General features: G+C 51.0%; 5 protein-coding genes and 2 non-coding genes across 7 annotated transcripts; 2 read left to right on the plus strand and 5 right to left on the minus strand.

Annotated features, from left to right (window-relative positions):
* Positions 1-1,006: 1,006 nt before the first annotated feature.
* V8C40DRAFT_242140 (cyclin family protein) lies at positions 1,007-3,319 on the plus strand. The gene has a single exon (XM_083215163.1). The coding sequence runs from the start codon at positions 1,492-1,494 to the stop codon at positions 2,581-2,583; it is 1,092 nt and encodes a 363-aa protein (XP_083074013.1). The 5' UTR covers positions 1,007-1,491; the 3' UTR covers positions 2,584-3,319.
* A 1,906-nt stretch (positions 3,320-5,225) lies between these two features.
* Positions 5,226-9,458, minus strand: V8C40DRAFT_242143 (E1-E2 ATPase-domain-containing protein). Its single transcript, XM_083215164.1, has one exon. The coding sequence runs from the start codon at positions 8,714-8,716 to the stop codon at positions 5,426-5,428; it is 3,291 nt and encodes a 1,096-aa protein (XP_083074014.1). The 5' UTR covers positions 8,717-9,458; the 3' UTR covers positions 5,226-5,425.
* A 1,118-nt stretch (positions 9,459-10,576) lies between these two features.
* V8C40DRAFT_242145 (sulfite reductase subunit alpha) lies at positions 10,577-13,997 on the plus strand. Its single transcript, XM_083215165.1, has one exon. It carries the CDS (start codon positions 10,740-10,742, stop codon positions 13,890-13,892), a length of 3,153 nt encoding a protein of 1,050 aa, XP_083074015.1. The 5' UTR covers positions 10,577-10,739; the 3' UTR covers positions 13,893-13,997.
* A 6-nt stretch (positions 13,998-14,003) lies between these two features.
* On the minus strand, positions 14,004-15,783 carry V8C40DRAFT_199155 (uncharacterized protein). Its single transcript, XM_083211958.1, has 3 exons — positions 15,371-15,783; positions 14,684-15,267; positions 14,004-14,611 (listed from the first exon to the last, which is right to left on the minus strand). Exons 1-3 carry the CDS (start codon positions 15,452-15,454, stop codon positions 14,302-14,304), a joined length of 978 nt encoding a protein of 325 aa, XP_083074016.1. The 5' UTR covers positions 15,455-15,783; the 3' UTR covers positions 14,004-14,301.
* Positions 15,784-17,773: 1,990 nt separating this feature from the next.
* On the minus strand, positions 17,774-17,866 carry V8C40DRAFT_t105. Its single transcript has one exon. It is a non-coding gene; the product is annotated as a tRNA-Lys (tRNA).
* Positions 17,867-19,294: 1,428 nt separating this feature from the next.
* Positions 19,295-22,010, minus strand: V8C40DRAFT_264748 (uncharacterized protein; the record flags this gene model as incomplete). Its single annotated transcript, XM_083219567.1, has 4 exons — positions 19,295-19,476; positions 19,533-19,648; positions 20,430-21,034; positions 21,945-22,010. The coding sequence occupies 4 exons, from the start codon at positions 22,008-22,010 to the stop codon at positions 19,295-19,297; spliced, it is 969 nt and encodes a 322-aa protein (XP_083074017.1).
* V8C40DRAFT_t104 lies at positions 20,143-20,235 on the minus strand. The gene has a single exon. It is a non-coding gene; the product is annotated as a tRNA-Lys (tRNA).
* Positions 22,011-22,122: the final 112 nt, after the last annotated feature.

Consider the following 22,122-nt stretch of genomic DNA (forward strand, 5'->3'; position numbering starts at 1 on the left):
CGGACGGGTCGGGAAACAAAGCAAACATTTCTCGCTTTTTGTTTTATGAGTCTTTTCATTTTGCCTTAAACATTTTTTTTTGCCAACCCTCTTTACGCACGGCTTTGTCTTTGTCTTGTCTTGGCCATCCCTTAGACACGGCATCGTTTGCATCAAATTGGCGACTCTGAAGATTCCATCTTATAATATTACAGATTGATTGGATTGACTCACCAAGTCAGCCCTCTATCTGCTCATCTCTCTCTCTCTCACCACATCTTCAGCAATCAGCCTATCCATCTTCTTTTTTTGTTTGCGTATTCCTTCGGAATCTTTCCATATTCCATATCCATCACAACACAACGCCAACACAGCCATCACCAGCCAATCCTTCGCCACCGAAGCTGCCGCTCCCCCGAACCGAAAAAACGGCCTTTGTCGAACTGACTGACTGACACCTTCAACTCTAAACGAGCCCTGCTGAGAATCCCTGTCGGCCTGGCCGTCCGCCCCGCCCAGCGTCTGCCAGCAAGCCCCGACCGAGCGCCGGTACCTTGTCTCTGCTCTGCTCTGCTCTGCTTTGCGTGTACTATCCGAGTACTCCCGTACAGGTACCGTACCGCCACCCTCACCGCGCGTAAACGTACTCGTACTTGTACCCGCTCCCGGTACGTACTAGCACCTTAGCACCCCCAGCCACCCACAGCTGCGACGCTCCGGTACCTGTGGTGCTTGTACAGGCTGTCTTGTCTCTGACCGCCCCAAGGCCCGCCACGTCGACGGACAGTACATTAGCATCGGTCGCCGTGCCACGCCGCCGTTGGCTGTCTGCCGGTACCTCCCCCCCAGGTACCCCTCCTTGCGGCCTGGTACCCTCCATACCTGGTACCTACCCTCCATCGCCCACCCCTGCAGCCCGCAGGCATCCCCGCCGGCACACCAACAAGGCCCAACCCTCCCTGTGGCGCATCGCTAGCGCCTGGACCGCCAGCTGGTGCTTGTACCGCTGTACTTTGCTTGCACGTATACAGCCTCGTGTACACCCCAAACGTCAGAAGCAGAGGTCACTGGCTCGACTAAAAAAGGGCCACATGCACACGTCCTTTCGTGTCTGACTGACTGCGATACCTCGTTTTAATACATTTGCTATCCCTCATCCTCATCCTCATCCTCGTCCTCGTTCCTCTTTTTTTCTTCTTCCTCTTTCCTCTCCATCGTCTCCTTGCAACCCTCCAGATCCCGTCCTCCTTTTGTCTTTTGGGCTCCATCCTCGGCTCAAGACTCTTCTCCCTCCAACTTGCTCTATCATCTCTCTCTCGCATCTCTCAGTCATCCCTTCTGTGGTTGCCGCCTTTGATCTTTTATATATCATCACGTCTTTGTCTCCGTCTCTGCTTTTTGCTCTTTTCCATCCATCAATCAGCAGTATCTTCTCTTTAATTACAACGACTCACCGCCGAATCCCGACAGCCCACACTTGCATTGGGCCATCACTTACACACACACACCACCATGGCGTCAAGATCATTCCTCTCCATGGACGACCTCAACAAGGCTGCCCTGGAGCAGTTCGTCTACCAGCCCGTCAGCCGGGATATGATCTCGTACCTGGCCAACGCTGCTCACAACGTCATTGCCTGCGACTCGACCCTGATGCCGCCGCCCCCCAGGGAATCATCATCAAAGGGCCAGGACCGGCCTCTCACTCCTCCACGCACCCCCGAGCCCCGAGCCGTCTGCAGCACCGACGATGCGCTGCCCACGCTGGACGAGTTCATCACCCAGCTGGTCGTCTCCTCCAATGTCCAGGTGCCCACCCTCATGTCGACTCTGGTCTACCTCAACCGCCTCAAGTCCAAGCTGCAGCCCATGGCCCGCGGCCTGCGATGCACCACCCACCGCATCTTCCTGGCGGCCCTGATCCTGTCGGCCAAGTACCTCAACGACAGCTCGCCCAAGAACAAGCACTGGGCCAACTACACCCACATGAACACCGACTACTACAGCTTTGGCTTCACCCGCACCGAGGTCAACCTGATGGAGAAGCAGCTGCTCTTCCTGCTCGAGTGGGAGCTGAGAATCACCGAGCACGACCTGTACCGCGAGCTGGACTCCTTCCTCGAGCCCCTGCGCATCAAAATCGCCGAGAGGCACGCCCGCAAGATGCGTCACCGCGAGGAGAAGAAGCGACAGCAGGAATTGTATGCCGCCGCGGCCCGCTACCCCAGCCCGGTCTCGTCCCGGAGCTCCCGATCTCGCCACGCCAGCCCCGACCACTACCGCGCCAACAGCAACGGCTCAGTCACCCCTCCGGGCCTGGTGTACAGCTCTGCCAGCTCGTATGCCTCGTCCATTGCCTCGAGCAGACAGCAGTCCCCGTCGCCGTACCTGTATGGCACTAGCCAGGGTAGCCTGTACGACTCGCCCGTCCAGATCGTCATGGACAGGGAGGAGCCCAAGATGCAGGCCAGCGCGCGGATGCTCTCCTACGACATCTCCTCGGTGGACTCATACGAGCCTCTCAACGAGGTCACCACCAAGAAGCGACACAGGCGCGCATTGTGGGAGCGCCTCATCGGCACCGCCGCCGTCGCCGTCCGATAAATCTCCCATTTTCGCATCGATTTGCACAGTCAAATCCTGGGCGTTTTTTCTATTATTTTATTTCCTTTGTTCCATCAACACTAAATCACTTTTGTGTTACAAAAAGCATGGCGTCGCGGATTGTCTTTTGTTTGCTTTATTGCCCACCCCCATCATCAACAATACATTTACTACAAGACTTGTCTCCCTCAGATGCAGCTGCATGGCCAGCGCATCGACAGCGGAACATTTCTTGACAATCGCCTAATCACCACCACTTTTTTTCACATTTCAATCACCATCAATTTGTTATACAAAGATATCATGTGCATACGCCAAGCGAAATCTTAGGCCATGGGAAACGGGTCCGTGTTTTTTGTCATGTTTCTATTTGCGGGTTCTGGTTTGGTCTGCCAACGAGGCGAAGTCGACGAAGGGCAGAGGGGGGAAACTAGGGGCCTGCTTACAATGGGTTGGGATAAACCCTGCTTTTGGCTAAGGGAAATGGGGGGTCAAGGGAATTTCTTGGAGTTTTTTTCATGGTGGGATTTGCTTTTTTACTGCCCGATATTTCTTCGGAGGAGAGAGACTCTTTGGATAACTTTTTTTTATTATTTGCCTAATTTCTTTTGTGATTTTCCTTAAGAGGATCTTCAAGAATTACTGCAATCTACAATTAGATAATCACCTCTCTAGATTTTTAGAGGATGTCTTCATCAATATCAGAAAGCCCCAAAGCAGCTTATTTTATTGATCACTGCCCGTCAGCACTTGTGTTTTTTATCCCGCCTTTGTCTTGCGCCCGTGGGCTCGGCATTTGGAGATGGGCTGTGAGTGCCAGCCCAGATCGGTGTTATGAAGGTTGTCTGTCAGTAACGGAGTAATTACAGGTGTGTGATGGTCCATGCGTGCTTTGCGGCCGATGATGTGTTGAGCACGGCCGATCTTGTCAGCCTTTGCATTTTTTTTTTTTTTTCATTTTTATTATTTTACATGGTTTGATCTTTCTTTGATTGATGGTTTTGTGCAGGGAGTACAAAAGATGACGCATTCACGGGGAAACATTGAAGAACAAGTCGGAGAGAATGATGGGGGAGGCGAAAAGGCGTACGTAGGTCGGAGTGTGGCTTTGTTTTCTTTGTCATTATGGCGATGCTCCAGAAACGCCGTGTTCGTATGCGTGTTTGCGGGAGTCGTAGTGAGTATGTAATACACACACACACACACTACCCTTTTGGGGTATCGTGTACGAGTAAAGTGGCCTTGAATTACATTGCATGATGATGTTGTTTGTGGCACGGAGAATTACGGGTTCGGATATCAACACTAGTATTGATGTATAGAGGTTTTACTTGATTTGGGATTTGGGTGTGTTACTGTATGCAGCATTCGGGTTCGGCGTTCTTTCGTCGTTCTTTTTTGCTGCGGTGAGGCACATTGTTTTTTTTTAGCTTGTTATTGCCGAAGAGCGAGAGCGACGGGATTTCGGGAAGAATATTCCTTCGTTTAGCAAGCTATGGCGTGTTGGGTCTTTTTTTTCTCCTTTGAAGGAATCGGGGATCATGACGGCGTGTGACATTTTCTTCCCATATTGTTTGTTTGATTGCCTGTTTGCAGATGTGGTGACACCCCCCCTCTTCGCCGGGGGACATGCTTCATCTCTTTTGTCCAATTTCCTGTTGTGGTGCTACTGCATGATGGATGCCCGATGTTCTTTGTTCAAGTTGAAAGTTGCACGAGCCTTGGATTTAAGATTTGATGCTCAATTCTCGGATGCTTTTTCTTTGTTCATTTGCGTCATGCGGGATATCAGATTGGGGGATTATTGAAATTACATGTGGGTTGCAAGAACAAACAAAGCAAATACATGTACACGGTTAACCAACAAAAAGCTGCTGTTGGGTTACTGTACAGTATTGACGGAGCATCAAACAATAATAGAATCGAATTCCAAATTCTGCCCCATGTATGTACGCAATGGCCATATGGCCCTGGCTTGGGGTCGCCTTGTTTTCACCCCCGATCTCACATGAGCTGACAAGCCCTACCAACTATTATGGCAGTGACCCGGCCATGGAAATCGCACCAGCTAACTACTAACACAAACACCCAGACGCTGACTTTACTAACAAAATCCTGCTGCGCCTCCCCCAGCCCAACTTATACACCCAGCCGTTTCCGGCTTTCTTTTCTTTGTTGGGGGGCACGGGCACGCGATGAAATTCCCATTGCCGCCCGAGAAATTGGCCCCGTCATCCAAGGCCAAGTGCATTTTAAACTTACCTTGACGCTGGGATTTTTACAGCCCCCAGAAGGAAGAAAGGAATTAGATCGTAGATGTGAAAAGAAAGTAGCGGTACTTGCAGTCAAAGTACCTGCAAACCTGCAAACCTGGAGCTTGAAAGGATCGCTTTGAGCCCTGAGCCTCGATTTTTCGGGTCTGTCTAAGCCGCACGGGCGACGGTTTCGGGCCCGAGTTGAGCGTCCCGGCCGCCGAGGCAACAGAAATCGCTGGGCCTTGCAGATCCCCCGACTATGGTTATATTTATTTATATCCATCTCTTAATATCAGTAGGGAAACTGAATAGATGAAGTCTGGTCGTTTGATGGCTGTGAGTGCATGCTGTAGGATTTAGACTTGAGCCAACATGAAACAATAGGATGCCATTATAGGATTAAAACTATAGAGACTATACTAAACATAACATATACCCCCATAGGAATGCTCAACTGCCAACACATGGTCTATCCAAAAGGGAGATCTTAACCGCGATACCCATGCCCTGTGCCCTCCAAAAATAACCTTAACTGCCAAGACAAAGACAACAATAGTCCTGAATGCTTAAATTATAACACCATAGAATCACACAACCTGCTTATTGCGGAATCCAAGCCAAGGAATCTTCGTCCGCAGGCTCAGACTGCTCAACACCACACTGATGCTCGAAAGAGCCATGGCCAGCGAGGCCCACACGGGGTCCAGCTTGACGTGCGAGCCGCTCGAAGTCTTGATGGCGTATAGGCACCCGGCCGCAATGGGGATCGCACACACATTGTACACAGCCGCCCACCCAAAGTTGATCTTGATGCGGCGGAAGACGACACGGCTGAGGTCCAGGAGCGTCAGCACCGAGTGCAGGTTCGACGTGGCAAGCACAAAGTCGGCGCTCGAAATAGCCACGTCGCTGCCGGAGCCAATGGCGATGCCCACGTCCGCCGTCGTAAGCGCCGGCGAGTCGTTGATGCCGTCTCCCACCATGGCCACCATCGGACGCTGACCGTTGCTGCCCATCGAGCCTTGGAGATAACTGATCTTGGCCGCCTTTTCGGAGGGCAAAACCTCAGCCAGCACGTTGGACGTGGGAATGCCCACCCTCTGAGCCACGGCCTGCGCCGTAGTCACATTGTCTCCTGAGAGCATCCATACCTCCACTCCACGCTTCTGTAGTGCCTCGAGAACTGGCAGAGTCTCTTCGCGGATGGGGTCCGAGATGGAGAGCACAGCAGTGACTGCCCACTTGCCACCATCACGAAGCCGTGTTGCGATGAGTGCAACAGATTTGGCTTCTTGCTTCCACGTCTCCAGCAAGCCCCTGACATTGGAAGATATTTTGGCAGACAAGTCTTTCATCAGGCTCTCGTTGCCCACAGCAATGTCAAAAGCCTGATTCTTGCAGCTGGCCTTGATGCCCTTGCCCGGCACCTCCTCAATCTGTTCAAGCTCAACCGGCTTGGCATCCGTCTTGCAGAATCCAACAATAGCCTTTGCGATGGGGTGGCTGCTGTTTTCTTCCGTAGCTTTCATGGCAGAGAGGAGATTCCCTTCACTAAGTCCATCGACAGCTCCATCAGGGAAGAGAGCAGAATCGGTGATTTGAGGTTCTCCCCCGACTGTGAGTGTCCCTGTCTTGTCAAAGACCACGCAGCCCACCTTGCTAGCTTTCTCAAATGCCTCACCGCCGCCCTTGACCAAGATTCCGTACTTGGCTGCGAGACCTCCACCGACGAAAATCGCCGTCGGAGCAGCCAAACCCAGTCCACACGGGCAAGCCACAACAAACACGGCAATGGCAAACTGGAAAGCAAACGCGGTTGAGCCTCCTGACGAATCCAACTCGTCACTTGACACATTATGAGTAAACGAGAGCGCCATCCAGACAGCCCATGTGATGATGGCTATCAGAGTCACCACCGGGACAAAGTACGAGGTCAAAAGGTCGGCTACTTGTTCCATCGGTGCTCGCTTGGCTTGCCCTTCTCTGACGACCTCGACGATCTGATCAAGCATAGATTTGCCAGAAGTTCCTGTGACCTTGACCACTACCGCAGCTCCCTTGTTGACGGTTCCCGCAAACACCTCGTCTCCTTCACCCTTCTTGATGGGCCTTGATTCGCCTGTCAGACTAGATTCATCAAAAATCGTCTCGCCAGATAGAATCACGCCGTCCACTGGCGGTGATGAGCCGTGAGGCACTCGAATAACATCTCCGTGCTCTAGCTGGTCCATGTCTATCGTCGTAGTAATCTGGCCTTGTAGCTTATCTTGCTCTACAAGCAGAGCAGTAGTCGGCCTCAGCTTTGCCAATGCTTCCACGGCATTTCCTGCTTTGGACTTGCTGTACGCCTCAATCAACCGACCGGCAAGAAGGAAGAGGGTCAAGAAGACCACAGAGTCGAAATAGAATCGGTCCTCGGGGATATCAGCATCACCATCAGCTCCCGCGGCAATCATCTGGCCGATGGAAGACCAATACGCAATGCTTGTTCCGAGGGACATGAGCATGTTCATACTGCCAAATTTGTAGAATCGCTGCAAGAACGGCGTACGGCTGCTACTACGCCACAGAGTCCTCAGCTCCTTTATAGCTCTTACATGGAAGACGTCGGCTGCAAAAAAGTATACTGGCGTGGCGAGGAGACAGAGTATAATCTCAACTCGGCTAAGGCCAGATACCCACGGCTTCATCAGGAAATGCTTGGTAGAGTTGGAGTCTGGCACAAGACTCATGTACACAATACCCAGAACGAATGTGGGAATGGCCAGAACAAGGGTCAACATCTCTCTGTAGAACAGCTGTCGAGTATGCTTTGCTCTAATAGCCCTCGACCGCTCTTCAAGCGTTGGCGGGTGGTATATCTTTGCCCGGAGAGATGGATCTGTGGCCTCGATGCTTTTCAAGATGTGGCGGACGGTGAATTTAGGAGAGTTTGGAATGTAGCGGATCTTTAGGATGGGGTGTTCCGCGGACGGAAGTGCTAGGATCTGTATACCATGTGTGCCGAAGCTCTTCAACGTCTGGCTGATTCTCTGAGGGCAACGCGGGCAAAATATGCCATCGATTCTGATTTCCACATGTCTTTCGTCTGACAGGGGCTTCTTCTCGTTGAGGTCAACCACCTGATCAATTGCAGCATCGTAGCCGATGTCCTCAATTGCTTCAACAAGCTCCTTCTCTTTATCCACACCGACAAAATCGATCGTGGCGCTGTTTCCAACCAGGTTGACGGCAACCTTTGACACCCAGGAGAGTTTCTGTAGCTCGTCTGTTATAGCGGTAACACAAGCTGCGCAGGTCATGCCGCCAACAGACACTGTCGCTCGCCATAAGGGGGGCAGGCTCTCATCTCCAGTGACAACAGCATCAAGTGGGACTGTATCGATGGTTGGATCCTTGCGTAGGCTCGAAGACGAGAAAGACGACTTTAGCTTCTGGTCGGCATCTTCTTCATCGTGTGGCCTGTGTGCTTTACACGCCTCACAGTTCTCCAGATGCGCAGCCTTAGTGGCCTCTACTGCCGGCGCCGGCTGCTTCTGCGCCCATAGACTGGACCAGCTGTCAAAGAAGCCACTGCTTTCAGGCATGTCATCGCTTTGGGGATTGTTGTTTAGCTCTTCGGCACCGGAGGCAGTGGTATCGACTCCACAAATCTCGAAGCCGACATTTTGAAGCGTCTTGCCGATAGCACGGACAAAGTCGGGCGAATGGTCATCGTGCTCAACTGTCACGATGGATGTCACCAGATTTGGTGATACCCAAACAATCTTGTCACCAAACGTCTCTTGCAGAAGCGACTTGATGAGGGTCACACATGATGGGCAGTGGAGGTTCCCCAGCAGAAAGGCTGTCGTAGCTGTATTAGACAAAGGCATCATGTACGACCTGCCGTGTCGTTGTCGTTGCACCAATCGGCGATTAAGTAGGTATGGGCACCCTTAAAGGATGCGTTGGCGGGGGGTTTTTACGGCAGTAGTGATGAAAGCGTCCGGCGGAATATATGATAAAGGCTCTAGGTGGTGTTGCACAAAGTAGTCGTGAAGCGCTTCAAGGAGATTTTTTTTCTTCTTCGTAAAAAGCTGAAATTAACCGAGTATGATAGGGATAAAATCAGATGCAGTGATGAAGAAGAAAAGGATGCCCTTTTTGGTTGCTGCTGTCGATGTCGTTTATATAAGGAAACCTTGAAACTCTCCTGGTTGGCTTTTGACGCTAAAATCCGCACAAATATCGCAGTCTGCAGGGATCCCAATTGGGAGGCTGCCGTCATCAACCAACAACGCCCTTTGTATCTCGCAAAAGCCACGCAGTCCCCGTAAGCATATTCATGAATTGGTGAGCTCTCGTTTGTCAGTCTTGCTCTTGACGTGTTCACTTTACTACAGCTTTTATGGTGCTAGAAGCTGCTGGAAAGACAGGACGCGTTGCAAGGGACAGCGGTTGGCATTCCATGCGTTGCACGTGACCGAGCTGAGAGGAACCTGAAGTCAGTTTGAATATGTCAGTTTGGATGCTCTGCAGAGGTCAGCACGATGCATCTGTGGCGTAATCAAAGGCACATTTCCCTCAAGCCATCAACGTTGTAGGCCTCTGGCTTAGCTTCCAGCTGATGCATTGTGGCATCGCGACATTTGTGCTGAATGCTGACAAACAACGAAGCGACAGTCCGACGTCATCCTGAGTCTGGTCACGTGGTAGTTCATCCAAGGCGCTTGCCACTCAATGAGTTCGCCTCTTTTATCTTATGTACATCGTGCCTAAGAAACCAATAAGAGACAGAATTGGACTACACAAGCTGGGTAATACACGTGTAGCTCACTGATCTAGGTATCTTGTTGTGCATGTTATCAGATCCTACAAAGTCAAGGCGAGTGAGACACTATATGGTGGGATGACTAGCAGGCGGTGCGCCATCTGATTGTACTAGTATTGTGTACTCCTATTAAAGGCACGTTCATTTTAATTCAGAATAAAGCCACCAAGAATTGTTTAGACATTCTCCCTAATAATGTTGAGACTGGACTTTTGGTAGCATACATGAATACCCCCTTTATCGCAGCATAACGGGCTATCGCAACCGCATCATCTCATCTTATTCGCCTTTACCAAGTGCTAAACTCAATATACAGCACTGTGTTCCCCCTTCACAGCGTTAGTAGCCTTCTGGATTTTCTTGTGGGATTGCCGCTATTGGCCCAACTGTCTGAATTAGGATAGTCCTTCTTTTTCTTCTCGGATGGCTGCATATGTACCTTTTCAACGTACCATTCTCTACTCATACAAACCAATACAACCATCAGATAAAACAACATTATTGACCCTCATCCCCGCACTATTGAAACCTCAACAACCCGGAACATCAAATTTCCTCTTCCCATCAGCAATAACCGCCCAAATTTACTCATACAAGTCACATCTCGAGAAAGCGCTGTCGGAAGTCGGTCCTCCCCCCCAAAGCCTGGCCGACAGTCCGGACCAATCACGCCGCTGCAGACAAAATAAAGTGGGGTTTCCCGTCCCTTCGGGGAGGGTTCGGCGAGTGGCATCATCGGCGCTAAGCCCAAGGCGGCCTAAGAGAATTGCGTGATTCGGTCCCGGTATCAACAATTTGCATCTCGAAGCCAGTCAAGGCGGTAGAATTCGCTGCTTTGCACGCAGAAGGAGAAAAAAAGTCATTCGTTTGGTGCAGAATGGACCCTGACAAATCCGTGGCTGGCTCTCCCGTCCGGGGCGATCCACGATTGCCATGGGCGTATTTTACTTGCTGCTCGAGTCTCTCCTCTCTGTTCTCCTCCTCCTCTTCCTCGGTTTCCCCAGCTCTTCTTCTTTTTTTAAGTCTGTTGCCATCACGCAGACTTGGAGATTCACTGGACCTTTGGAACACTTCAAATTCCTCTGAAAATGGCGTCTAAGGTTGAAGAATCCTCCACCTTGCCCTTTGGCAAGCAGGTGCCTCTGTCGGCCATCTCTGGCCCGACGTATGTCACTGCCCAGCTCCTTGTCCAGCAGATTGCCTACAAGCTCTCTGACAAGATCTTTTCCTACTCCCCTCCCACCTTTGACCTTGACGTTGCTGCCAAGCAGTGGGCTGTCGAGGAGAGCAAGAATATTCACGGATACGCCCCTGATGTCCTGCCTCTTCAGACCAGAACCGGTGCCGGTGCTCTGGCTCTAGGCTACATCTTCTCTCCGGATTTCGACGTTAGCAAGCGCCATATCCCTCAGACGCTGCTGGCCCCGTCAGGTTCTCTCCAGAACCTCCGTGGAGCCCTGGACCAGCTTTCGCTTCTTTACAACCTCTCAAGCCCCTTTGTGGCTCATGTTGCCGCCGCCGACTACAGTGACGCCAACGGCCTCGTCTCAGACTATGATGTTGCTCTGAGACTGGCCGAAGACCTTGGCCTGGGCTTGGTTGCCAGCTCCTCCGCGTATGAGTCTCAGCACATGTCACTCTTCTCAACGCTGCTGGCCACCGTCGTCCCTACCCTCCACATCTACGACGGCATTCGCCTTCCCAGAGAGACTCTGAGAATTGTCGATGCTTTGAGCGAGGCCGGCGTCGCCGACTTGTACAACAAGCTTGTTGAGGAGGCTGGCAAGTTGAACCAGCACCTCGACACCGCAGGCAAGGTTTTGGAACTCCTGAGACTATTCAACGATGAGCTCGGCACTGTTTACCAGCCATTTGAATACTCCGGACACGAGACCCCGGATGTCGTCCTTGTTGCTCTGGGAAGTGTCGAGGCGCAAGTCGCCAAGGAGACTCTCAACAAGATTGCCGCCGACGGAGCCAAGGTCGGTGTCATCAATGTTCGTGTTTACCGACCTTTCATCGAGGAAGCTTTCCTCAAGGCCATCCCCGCCTCTGCCCGCACCATTGCCGTGCTGGGCCAGGTGAATAATGAGATCGCCGTGGCCGACGAGGCCACCCAATCGGCTCTGTATGGCGATGTCCTCACGGCTGTCACCTTCGCCGGCAAATTTGATCAGCAGCCCGAGGTTCTGGATATCAAGTATACTCCTGCTCATTTCCTGACCCCTCAGGGCCTGGTCGGCACTCTGCACAAGATCTTTGGAAACGACGGCGAGGTCAAGCCTGTGCCCTCTCTCTTCGTCAAGTCCCAGCAGTTCACCTTCTGGGATGTTGACAACTCTGTCTCTGTCAAGTCGCCTGCTGCCATTGGCACGCTCCTTGCTCAGGAATCAACCACAAATGTCCACCTCTTCGAGACCTTTGACAACTTCACCCAGGGAGGCATTGTCCGAACTGATCTTCGCGCTTCCAAGTCTGCCTTGGAGGCACCTTACCCCGTCACTGAAGCCGACGTTGTGGTCGTTGGTGATGAAAAGGTCCTAAAGGATGTCGATGTGCTGGCCAACATCGTTCGCGGCGGAAAGCTCCTCATTAAGCTGCCCAACTTCAACGCTGCTGACGTTGAAAAGCGACTTTCAGCCTCCCTGCGCAAGGGAATTCAACAAAAGGAAGTCGGTGTTATCGTCTTGGACCCTGCTGTCTCCCCTGCTTTCGAGAAGGATGCTTCCATCTCCAAGCTGCTTCTCGAGCTCTCCTTCTTGCAAACTGCTCTGCCAGGAATTTCTTCCGAAGGACTTGCAGAGGTTGTCGGAGCCCAGGCTATCCTTCAGGAAACTAGCAACGCTCTTGTCCAGGTTCTTTCTGAGCTCGAGGTCCCGGCTACCTGGTCAGAGGTTGAGCCTGATTTCGTCCACCCCGTTTTGCCCACCGGTCTGCAGCCAACTGGCTTTGTTCCCTTCCAAAAGGAAGAGGCCGAAGAGGCTCTGCAACTCCACGACTGGCAGATCGCCGCCAAGGGTATCGTCTTCAAGGAGGCTTATGGCACTCAGACAACCCTGCGCCCCGACCTCTCTGTCAAGACCTCCACCGTCCGTGTTAAGGAGAACCGTCGTCTGACGCCCTCCGACTACGACCGCAACATCTTCCACATTGAGTTCGACCTCGGCGACTCTGGCCTCACCTACAAGATCGGCGAGGCCCTGGGCATCCACGCCGAGAACGACGAGGCGCAGGTCAACGCCTTCATCGAGTTCTACGGCCTCAACCCCGCAGAGCTCGTCCAGGTGCCCTCTCGCGAGGACGCCACCGCTCTCGAGGTCCGCACCGTGTTCCAGGCTCTCATGCAAAACGTCGACATCCTCGGCAAGCCTCCCAAGCGCTTCTACGAGGCTCTGTCCGAGTTCGCCACCGACGACCTTGAGAAGAAGAAGCTTGCTGCCCTGGGCGGCAACGACGGCGCTGCCGAGTTCAAGCGCCGCTCCGAGGTCGACACGGTGACTTACGTCGACATCCTCGAGGAGTTTAGCTCTGCCCGCCCCAGCTTCCACGACCTCGTCAAGATTGTCAGCCCGCTCAAGCGCCGCGAGTACTCCATCGCCTCCGCGCAGGCCGTCACCCCCACCAGCGTCGCGCTCATGATTGTCGTCGTCGACTGGGTCGACACAAAGGGCCGCACCCGCACCGGCCAGGCCACGCAGTACCTCAGCCGCCTCCAGCCCGGCGCCACCGTCACCGTCTCCGTGAAGCCCTCCGTCATGAAGCTGCCCACCAAGGACACCGCGCCGCTCATCATGGCCGGTCTCGGAACCGGTCTCGCGCCCTTCCGCGCCTTCGTCCAGTACCGCGCCATGCAAAAGGCCCAGGGCAAGGAGATTGGCTCCATCCTGCTGTACCTCGGCTCTCGTCACCAGCGTGAGGAGTACCTCTACGGTGAGGAGTGGGAGGCCTATCTCGCTGCCGGCGTCGTCACCCTCGTCGGAAGCGCCTTCTCGCGAGACCAGCCCAAGAAGATTTACATCCAGGACAGGATGCGCGAGACCCTGGACAGCATCGTGCAGGCGTACATCAAGGAGGGCGGCAGCTTCTACCTCTGCGGTCCTACGTGGCCTGTTCCTGATGTGACAGCGGTGCTGAAGGAGGCCATTGCCGCAGAGGCCAAGGCTTCAGGCAAGAAGGTTGACCCGAGCAAGGAGATTGAGAGGCTTAAGGAGGACGGACGATATGTGCTTGAGGTGTACTAAGCGGCTGGCACAGTTTGAATCTTTGACGTTGCGAATAGAAGAGCGATGCACAAAAGCAAATTTGTAGATAGACAAATAACATTTATATTCCCAACACATCTTCTGTTTTCAATTTCACTCGCGTATTCGTGTGTATGTGAACAAAGTGTGCAAAGTGATGCATTTTCCAAATGCACCTAATAGAACTGTATACCTGTATTCCACTCTAACCTTTGGCATACCTCCTTCTATCGGTGTCTAAAAAAAGAGCAACCATTCAACGCAACGAGCCGCTTTGCCTTGTAGAGAGATATACAAAATCATCATGCTGTTTCCTTTCCCAATCCCATATATCCATTTCATCATAAAAACCTATCAAACGAAAACAAAAACCCTTTTCCTCTCAACCAAGTGCTTCACCAGAGACAGTCTACAGCAAGGTCTCGCCGAGTGCACAGCGCACCAGAGAGCAACCGGCTCTGACAGTCTCCTGTGCTCCGGCTTCGGTGGCTGCAAGGCTTGGGTTCACCTCTACCAAGTCAATGGCGACCAGGTTGCCGGTCTGGTGAACCACCTCGCAGATGTAATCACCCTCACGCAGAGTAAGGCCACCTCGCACAGGAGTGCCGGTGCTGGGCGCCCACATGGGGTCGAGAGCATCCACGTCGAAAGACAGGTGGATGGGAGTGTCGTCGCCAATGTGGGCAAGGGCCATCTCCATGACACGGCCAATTCCGTGGCTGAGAGAAAATTCAGGGTCAGTCATTGTTTCTTATAAGGCGACGAGAGACGGTGCAAAGCCAAGCACTTACCGGTCAATATCGAACATGCTGAATGCCTTGACGCCATGCTCTCTCAAGATGCGCTTCTCGCCAGCGTCGACATCACGCAGACCAATGTACACAAGCTTGCGGACACTCAGGCGCATGTCATCCTGGATCCAGCCAAAGTACTCCTCCTTCTCCTCCTTGGCAATGCCGGTAAGGAAGGCAACAGGCATGCCGTGGATGTTACCGCTGTCGCTCGTCTCGGGGGTGTTGATATCGGCGTGCGCATCAACCCAGATGACGGCGATTTCGCGGTTCAGGCGCTCACGCGTGGCCTTGGCAGTTCCAGCAATGGTGCCAATGGCAATGCTGTGGTCACCGCCGAGCGTCAGCGTGAGGCGGCCCTTGGAAGAGTGCTCGTATGTCTCAGATGCAATCTTTTTAGTGACAGCCGAGACAAGGAGAGGGTTCTTCATGCCACGGTAGTCGGGGTCGGACGCGGGAGTCAGGTCATTGTAGAACTTGACCGTCTCATCACCGTGCAGCTTGTAACCAAGCTCATCTCGAATCTGGGTCAAGAGTCCAGACTCGATGAGTGCAGTAGGGCCTGCATCCACACCGGCTTTGGGCTGTTGCAATACGCGTCAGCAATCGTGTCTGGAGTCCATAGGAGAGTCAAATTGATGGCATAGAGGGGCATAGATGCTGCGAATAGAGCATAGATAAACATACCTGACCGCCCGAGAAGCCTACGGTGACAATACCAAGGTCCTCGGGGTGAGAAAGGAAGCGGCTCTTGACGGTGCTGGTGTTCATTTTGGGCGATTGGACTTCAGCTGAAGTGTGTGTAGGTCCGTAAGAAGTCGGAATTTGCGCGTAAGCCTTAGGAAAAAATATATTGCTATCGGCGGATAGTCCTGGTGCAAAATGCTTCTGAGGAGAGATGCGGAAAAGAAGCTTCGACGAGGCGGGCAGCGGCTGCAGTAGATATAGCACTTCGGGTCACACGGACGCCCCCAATCAAAGGCCCGTTTCTCGTCTCGAATGGGGGCTGCGCCTGCGCCTGCTTTGCTGCTGTCTGAGCGCCATTTGCAAGACCGTGGGCTAGGGCCGTACAATTGGGTAGGTCAAAACGAAGGCGCTCGAATCCATGTGTGCGTGTGTCTCTGACTGGCGGATCGGGCTAGTAACTTAGAGGTAAAGGGGTGTTGAGCAGACGAACGAACTAGTAACTTAGAGGAAAACAGAGACTCTATATAATCAAGTCGCTTTGCTCACCCGTGGAAAATTATTGCTAATAAAAGGCTTGAGTCGGCAATCCGCCGCGTCCGGAGACTCCACCGCGGGGCACGTCCAGCAGCGGCCGGGGCTTGCACATGATGCCGAAGAGAGACGCAGAGCCGATGGTATCACGGGGGTTTCGCGTTGGCTATCTCTTGTCAGATTGGTGATGATTGTGGCGATGCCGTGGTTGCAGTTGGTTGGCCGAGCTGTAGAGGTTTGATGCAAGGAGTTTTTTTCTTATCTCTGAGGGAGTACAGCGCAGCTTGTACCTTCACCGCTCGGCACAGTTTACAAGCGGCGCCGGAAAAGGAGAGACATGATAAGTACCTAAGAAACACGGACTGTACAGTATGTGTTACTGAGTTCATAGAGCAGGACGGACGAATTCTACTATTTGTCATGGAAATCTCCCTTGGTACGAGTATACTTCGCCAAGGACTAGCATAGAGGCTATTCGTATATTCCCAACCTTCAATTCCCCCATCAGGCTGGTGCATCCCGTCCTCTGTCGCATCCATAACATATCGCTCAATTTAATGCCCTGAATGACGTTGGAACAGCCCCTCCAAGAGCCGTATCTAGCCTTGCACCTTTCCCTATCGCTTCCTCCACCTGATAAGAAAGGTCAAGTGACCCCTCCGCAGCCAACCAACCGCCCGAATTAGTGTTATGTAATAGCTGTCTCGGCCAGTAAGACATGAGTCAAGGAAACTGAATATTATATTTTCGATAAAATAAATTCGATAAATTCGATAAATTTTCAGGCCGTAAATTCATTTAATCGACCACAATGATAACCCCCGAGGGCAAGTGGGAGTCGGAGATACGACCACTAGTGCATGGTAGGCAACTGGGCCATAACTCCGAGCCACGACTAAGACAAAAGGACGCAACTCCCACATCAATCCGTCCAAGGAGTCTAAATTATCTTATTTGCGATTCTATCCTAGAAGAGCAGCATCTATTCCCAACCCAGATGACCTGAACGTTCGATACCGACGCACAGGCAGGGGCACCGGCCACGGGCAACGGCCGCTAAAGCAGGAGTTCCAACGGATCCGATCCGATCGATCTCAAACAGTCGTCGGCACTCCGGACGGCGCTTTCTGAATTAATACCGCGACGGCTCCAGATTCCGGGGCAAGGATCGCATTGAGCGCAGGATGGCACCTTGCGATGAGATACACGAAGGTTTCTTTGCGTAGCCTCGATATAAGACGCGGCAGTGCCGTCATTGAGAGGAATCACACCACATGCATTAATATTGGTGATTGGCTTAGGTCAGCACACAAAACGTGTAATGCAGTGTAGAGATGCAGAGGCAACCTAACACTCGTAGATACCTCAACTTTTTAAAATAGTAAATATTCAAGAACCTCCCTGGTATTGAAAAGAAAAGGTTGAAATCGCTGCATCAAACTGCCCGATTGATGGAACGAAACTGTAGTTGAAACACTTTCCAGCCACCACACCCGCTGCGCAGCATCGCCCAATCAAGCAGAGATAAAGAGTTTGAGTACAAGCCGTACAATTATATGCCCACTTTGGCTGATTTTACTACAGAGTACAGGTAGTTGGAATATGTGCCAATATCAACTGGCTGATATGGCGCAAGAGAATTTGTAATTCCCTTCGCCCATCCAAGAGCAAGTCAAGTTATCCAAACTTCGGGAAGAGACACCAGAGTTGTCCACCCAACCACCCAACACACGCATTTCCCCAGCTGTATAATGCGCCAATAGGCACTGGCATTTAACCCCTCCGATCCCCAAAAGTCAACACTTTTACAAAAGTGTTAAAGGCCAAAAAAAAATAACCATCTTATCTCGCCCATGTGCTTGTTATAGGAAAAGCCCAATGCGGGGGTCGAACCCGCAACCTTGAGATTGCATCAGAACGTGTGCTGCTAAGAGTCTCACGCTCTACCGATTGAGCTAACCGGGCGCTTATTAAGCACATGGGCTAAGCTCATTGGTGGCTTGTTGGAAACCTGGTAATGTTATTGCTAACTATTAAGCCTTCATCACAACAAACGAAATGGTGTACGTGACAGAAGAATGAGCGCAGGATATTATAGGCTCCCGTGGAGATGCCATTTGTTATTCATGATCACTGTAGAATGATCATTGATTCTGCATAGTTAAGACAAAAATGAAGAAAGCCATGACGAACTGATAATGATCTAGACTGGATATCGGGAGAGCTGAAAAGAGTTGAAGAGCTACCATGCCATTGTGTAGCCAATTCCATCTTATAAATCCCCCCTCCATTGTCAAACTTCTTTATTTGATCTTGGAGGTCAACTGGAGTAAACAGATGTGGCATCTTAGTTAATTTTATGTCTCACTTTACCCGTTAGTATGGCTTCCAGAAGCCATGCCGAAACGCACAACTTTGTGTCTGTTTGTGGTGGCTACTGAAGGACTACGGCAACCAACATCTGAATGAAACAGGTCAGCGGAACATCACTTCCACCTGTACAAACTAGCTGAAGGCAGCAGTATCCTATAAGATGGGGTTATTCTTCTTCTTCGGTGTTGTTCAGCTCTGTGTGTCAGCGGCACAGGAATGAAAGCTGAGTATATACTTTTCTCATTGACTCATGTTATTACCTATAGTACCCGGGTAGTGGCAAGAGTCATCTAACTTAAATGTATCCTACTGAAAACGGAAATTTTATTTAATAATTGCATGGATACTTTTGACCGAGGATCGGGAGAGTCGCTGTCCGCGTATACTGGCCTAATGAAAACACTTCATTAAGAACTAAGGCCCGATGCTTGAATCATCTTGCTGTCTCCCTTATACTCCAGTTGCCAGACGGCGATAGTGATCTCCGATTGTAAGAAAGAATGACGGATCGACTTTACGCAGTTGGAAAAAGGGAGACAAAGTTCGCGGCGCCAACTCTCACGATGGGATATGTCTTAGCAGCACTGTTCGCATGCCTATCCTCGGCCTCAAAGCTAGTGTATTTGTAGTTGGATCAGGTCGGCTGTAACCATCGGGTGCGAAATACAAAAAGCGGCGCCCTCGGCGCAAATCAGTGTTCGATTAGTCGCTAAGGCTTTTTATAAAAGCATTCGTCTTCCTTACAATTGGACTGAAGGGCTTCGTAGAGATTGCATCACACAGATAGATAAAAGTTATCTTGTGGCCTAGTGAATAAGTAAACATTGGGCATAAAAGCATATAATTGTTTTACAGATAACAACGACGTAATCCACGCAGTCACAAGTCATCATGAGGTGGCCATCAACCAGGTAGTTATCAAGCAGTGTTCAATCACTTAGGAGCTGCAAAGTCTGTTGTTATTGCTGTCTGAGCGTCACGCTTCGCTGTCGTCAGCAAGGTTGGTAGGCGAAATGGTCATCATAGTTGTCGAATAACACGCGGCTGGTACTGGAAGTCGATTTTAGTGAGGTTATCGAGGAAGGGCTTCATTAAAGCGTTTATACCGGCCAAATCTTTTGCGCTAGGCATAGTGATGCCGACAGTGGCAAACTTTGTAGGATCAAGCGTACATGTATACAGAGCACTGTTGCCGGAATCAACTAAGCCAGGAAGTAGAGCGTGAAATGCACCATTAGCATCCCAGAAACATCATTACCAACCTTGGCATCGTTGAAGAAAAAGGAAGAACCACCAACAATACTGGTCATAGATATAACAACACTGAAAAATGCCGGCACCGGCACCGCTGAGGGCCCAGTAAAGATCAGAGTTCTGTGTAGGTAAGGATAGTAGCAATCAGACGTGTGCCATTAGCAGTAACTGAGGCTGCTGTCCGAACAGTGAGGCATCTGTGTCTTCCTACTGTCAGCCCATACAGCGATCGTCGACGATTCAAGATCGTGAATTGATCTATTCAAACTGGGTCTATATCACTCAGAGCAAAGAAGTAAAATTCTGTATGTGGCAGTCTATCCATTCCGTTGTTTCTAGCAGCTTCAACACTTCAGATGAGACAGAGTTCACTCAGCAGCAACATGCAAGCAAGCACGGACTGACCGGGAGAAACGAAGTTGTATCTGGAGGAACAAAATACTAGGTAGCTGCTAGGTAAAAGAGTTTCTAGTAGCACACAAAATAATAAACTTAGGTATGTATATATGTAGGCGAGAAAGAATGGGCAAGCAGTAAGTAGTAAAGAATTTAGTCAAAGGAGCAAAAAAAGAACCAGCCGACTTGATATCTCGACCAAGTGCTTGTATAGGAAAAGCCCAATGCGGGGGTCGAACCCGCAACCTTGAGATTGCATCAGAACGTGTGCTCTTAAGAGTCTCACGCTCTACCGATTGAGCTAACCGGGCTGGCTTTAGCACGGTTGAGCTCGAAGGCGGCTGGCTGGTTGTTGGAATTGGTGAGAGGCAAATAGATATAAGAATTTTCATCCTGTGCTAAGTGGGAAAAAATGTGGCTCACCGAAGGGCTCCAATTCGGTGAACAATTCTCATTGTATGCCACTAGCGTTAGCTAGTGATGTAACCTGTCCATAATAGGTTACTGCTGAAATGCTTGTTGATCCTCCCACGTATACGGGACGCCTCTTGTTGAAGTGTCGCTCAGTGAAGCCTCGAGCTGCTCATACTCTGCTTCGAGCTCTTGCTTCTCATTGCACCTCTGCGAGGCCTCGGTCAAATTGGCGATGAACTTGGGGCCGATTCCATGGCTACTGGGCCATTCATACGCTGTTGTTTCGGCCTCAAAGTAGGGCATTTGCCAAGGGAATTCGGCAAACTTGACAGCCAGGGTTTGATCAAAACGCGGATGCGTAACCACATGAATGTTCTGCCGTAGTTGACGGACCTGCTTGAACTCCAGATGATCGATGCGCATGTGATGCCAGGTATTTGAGATTGCAGGCAAGTCGCTTTGCGTATAGTGAGAAAAGACTGGCTGCCCACTCAGAGGGTTCTTGGAGACATGGCCCTCGTTCCATTCACCAGGAGGAAAGGGTGGTGGTAGTGGAATTAATATCGGGCCAAAGGTCTGATTGTCTTTTGGTAATACACCAGGCTCAACGGTAACATATTTTGTGTCCTTACCGTCGACCAGGAAGCGGTACTCGCCGTCATCCTCGTCATCCCAATCGACAAGCACTGCTAGCAACTAGACATTGCTATTGAAGGCGGCCATCATTGTGGGGTTTCACGGAGGAATGATTAGTAGAATTGACAGACGCTCAGGTTGGACGAGAAACGGGTAGCCGTATATTATCATAATGGAAGAAGGTGAAGTGATGGGAGATAGGAGTGGCCAAAGGCTTTTGCACGAATGAAGCCATGAGCTAACTGTCAATTGTCAACTGGCTGAAGGTACCTTGATGACCTTTGGCACGTATCACAAGATGGTCATAGCTATGTATTCATCTGTGTAAATGAATTCGCTGGCTATGGCGATGCGGAATGTCCGCAATAGGTTAGCGTGATGCTGTTATCGATTCTGAGCGCAAGAGCAGCCGGGTTTTACAGCTCTAAATTCATATTCGATATTCGATGTGAGCCTCAAATCCAGGATGCTGAAAATTTTGAAACCCCTACTGAAAGCTTAGGGCGGGTCTGATCTTCCCTGGAAATGGAGCTTCTAATGATCAAATCATTACATCATGACTTTATGACTTGGACTCCATTGTTGATTAGAGGTGAGGCAAATAAAATAATACCTCAAGCTGTAGGGTAACGGTAACCCAAGAAAACAGCCTGCCCATGAGCGTTGAATGCTTGTTAGTTCTCTTCCAGAGGTGTTTACGTGTATACGAGCAGCTCGGGAAAATTACTGGAAAATAACCAAAGTCAATTGCTGCTCGTGCGGAGTAGTGCGGAGTAGCGCCGCACGCATGAATCTCGGAATTCCATGTGCTGTTGCTTTTTGATGATTACGAGTATTTATACGGGCTCGTATATGCATCTCCATAGCTGCCGTGATGTTATTTTAGATAGATGAACATACGTCTCTGATCTAGACATTTACTAATAAGCTGTATAATCACTTACAAGCCAAGCTATCAAGTCGTACGTACCTGGAGTGTCACACGGAGCATCTGTTTGGCTTTCCAGAGTAGCAGCCCGTCATCCTCGTGCAACATGGCCACACCCATCCGCCTACGATCCTGACCTCATAGCAAGACCCATCGCCAATCGGGAAAACGCACGAGACGGCGTCGACAAGGCGAAATTACAGGGGGGCCTCTATCGTAG

Source organism: Trichoderma camerunense (genome assembly GCF_050948025.1).
Source record: "Trichoderma camerunense strain CBS 138272 chromosome Unknown V8C40scaffold_7, whole genome shotgun sequence".
NCBI lineage: Eukaryota > Fungi > Ascomycota > Sordariomycetes > Hypocreales > Hypocreaceae > Trichoderma > Trichoderma camerunense.

What these genes read in the sequence shown, in the direction of transcription:
- V8C40DRAFT_242145 (XM_083215165.1), top strand. Translation starts at nt 10,740, where the DNA reads ATGGCGTCTAAGGTTGAAGAATCCTCCACCTTGCCCTTTGGCAAGCAG.
- V8C40DRAFT_199155 (XM_083211958.1), bottom strand. Translation starts at nt 15,454, where the DNA reads ATGAACACCAGCACCGTCAAGAGCCGCTTCCTTTCTCACCCCGAGGAC. An exon ending in TAGGCTTCTCGGGCGGTCAG is followed by an intron (nt 15,268 to 15,370) that starts GTATGTTTATCT and finishes GTATTGCAACAG; the next exon opens with CCCAAAGCCGGTGTGGATGC. An exon ending in AGCATGTTCGATATTGACCG is followed by an intron (nt 14,612 to 14,683) that starts GTAAGTGCTTGG and finishes ATTTTCTCTCAG; the next exon opens with CCACGGAATTGGCCGTGTCA.
- V8C40DRAFT_242140 (XM_083215163.1), top strand. Translation starts at nt 1,492, where the DNA reads ATGGCGTCAAGATCATTCCTCTCCATGGACGACCTCAACAAGGCTGCC.
- V8C40DRAFT_242143 (XM_083215164.1), bottom strand. Translation starts at nt 8,716, where the DNA reads ATGATGCCTTTGTCTAATACAGCTACGACAGCCTTTCTGCTGGGGAAC.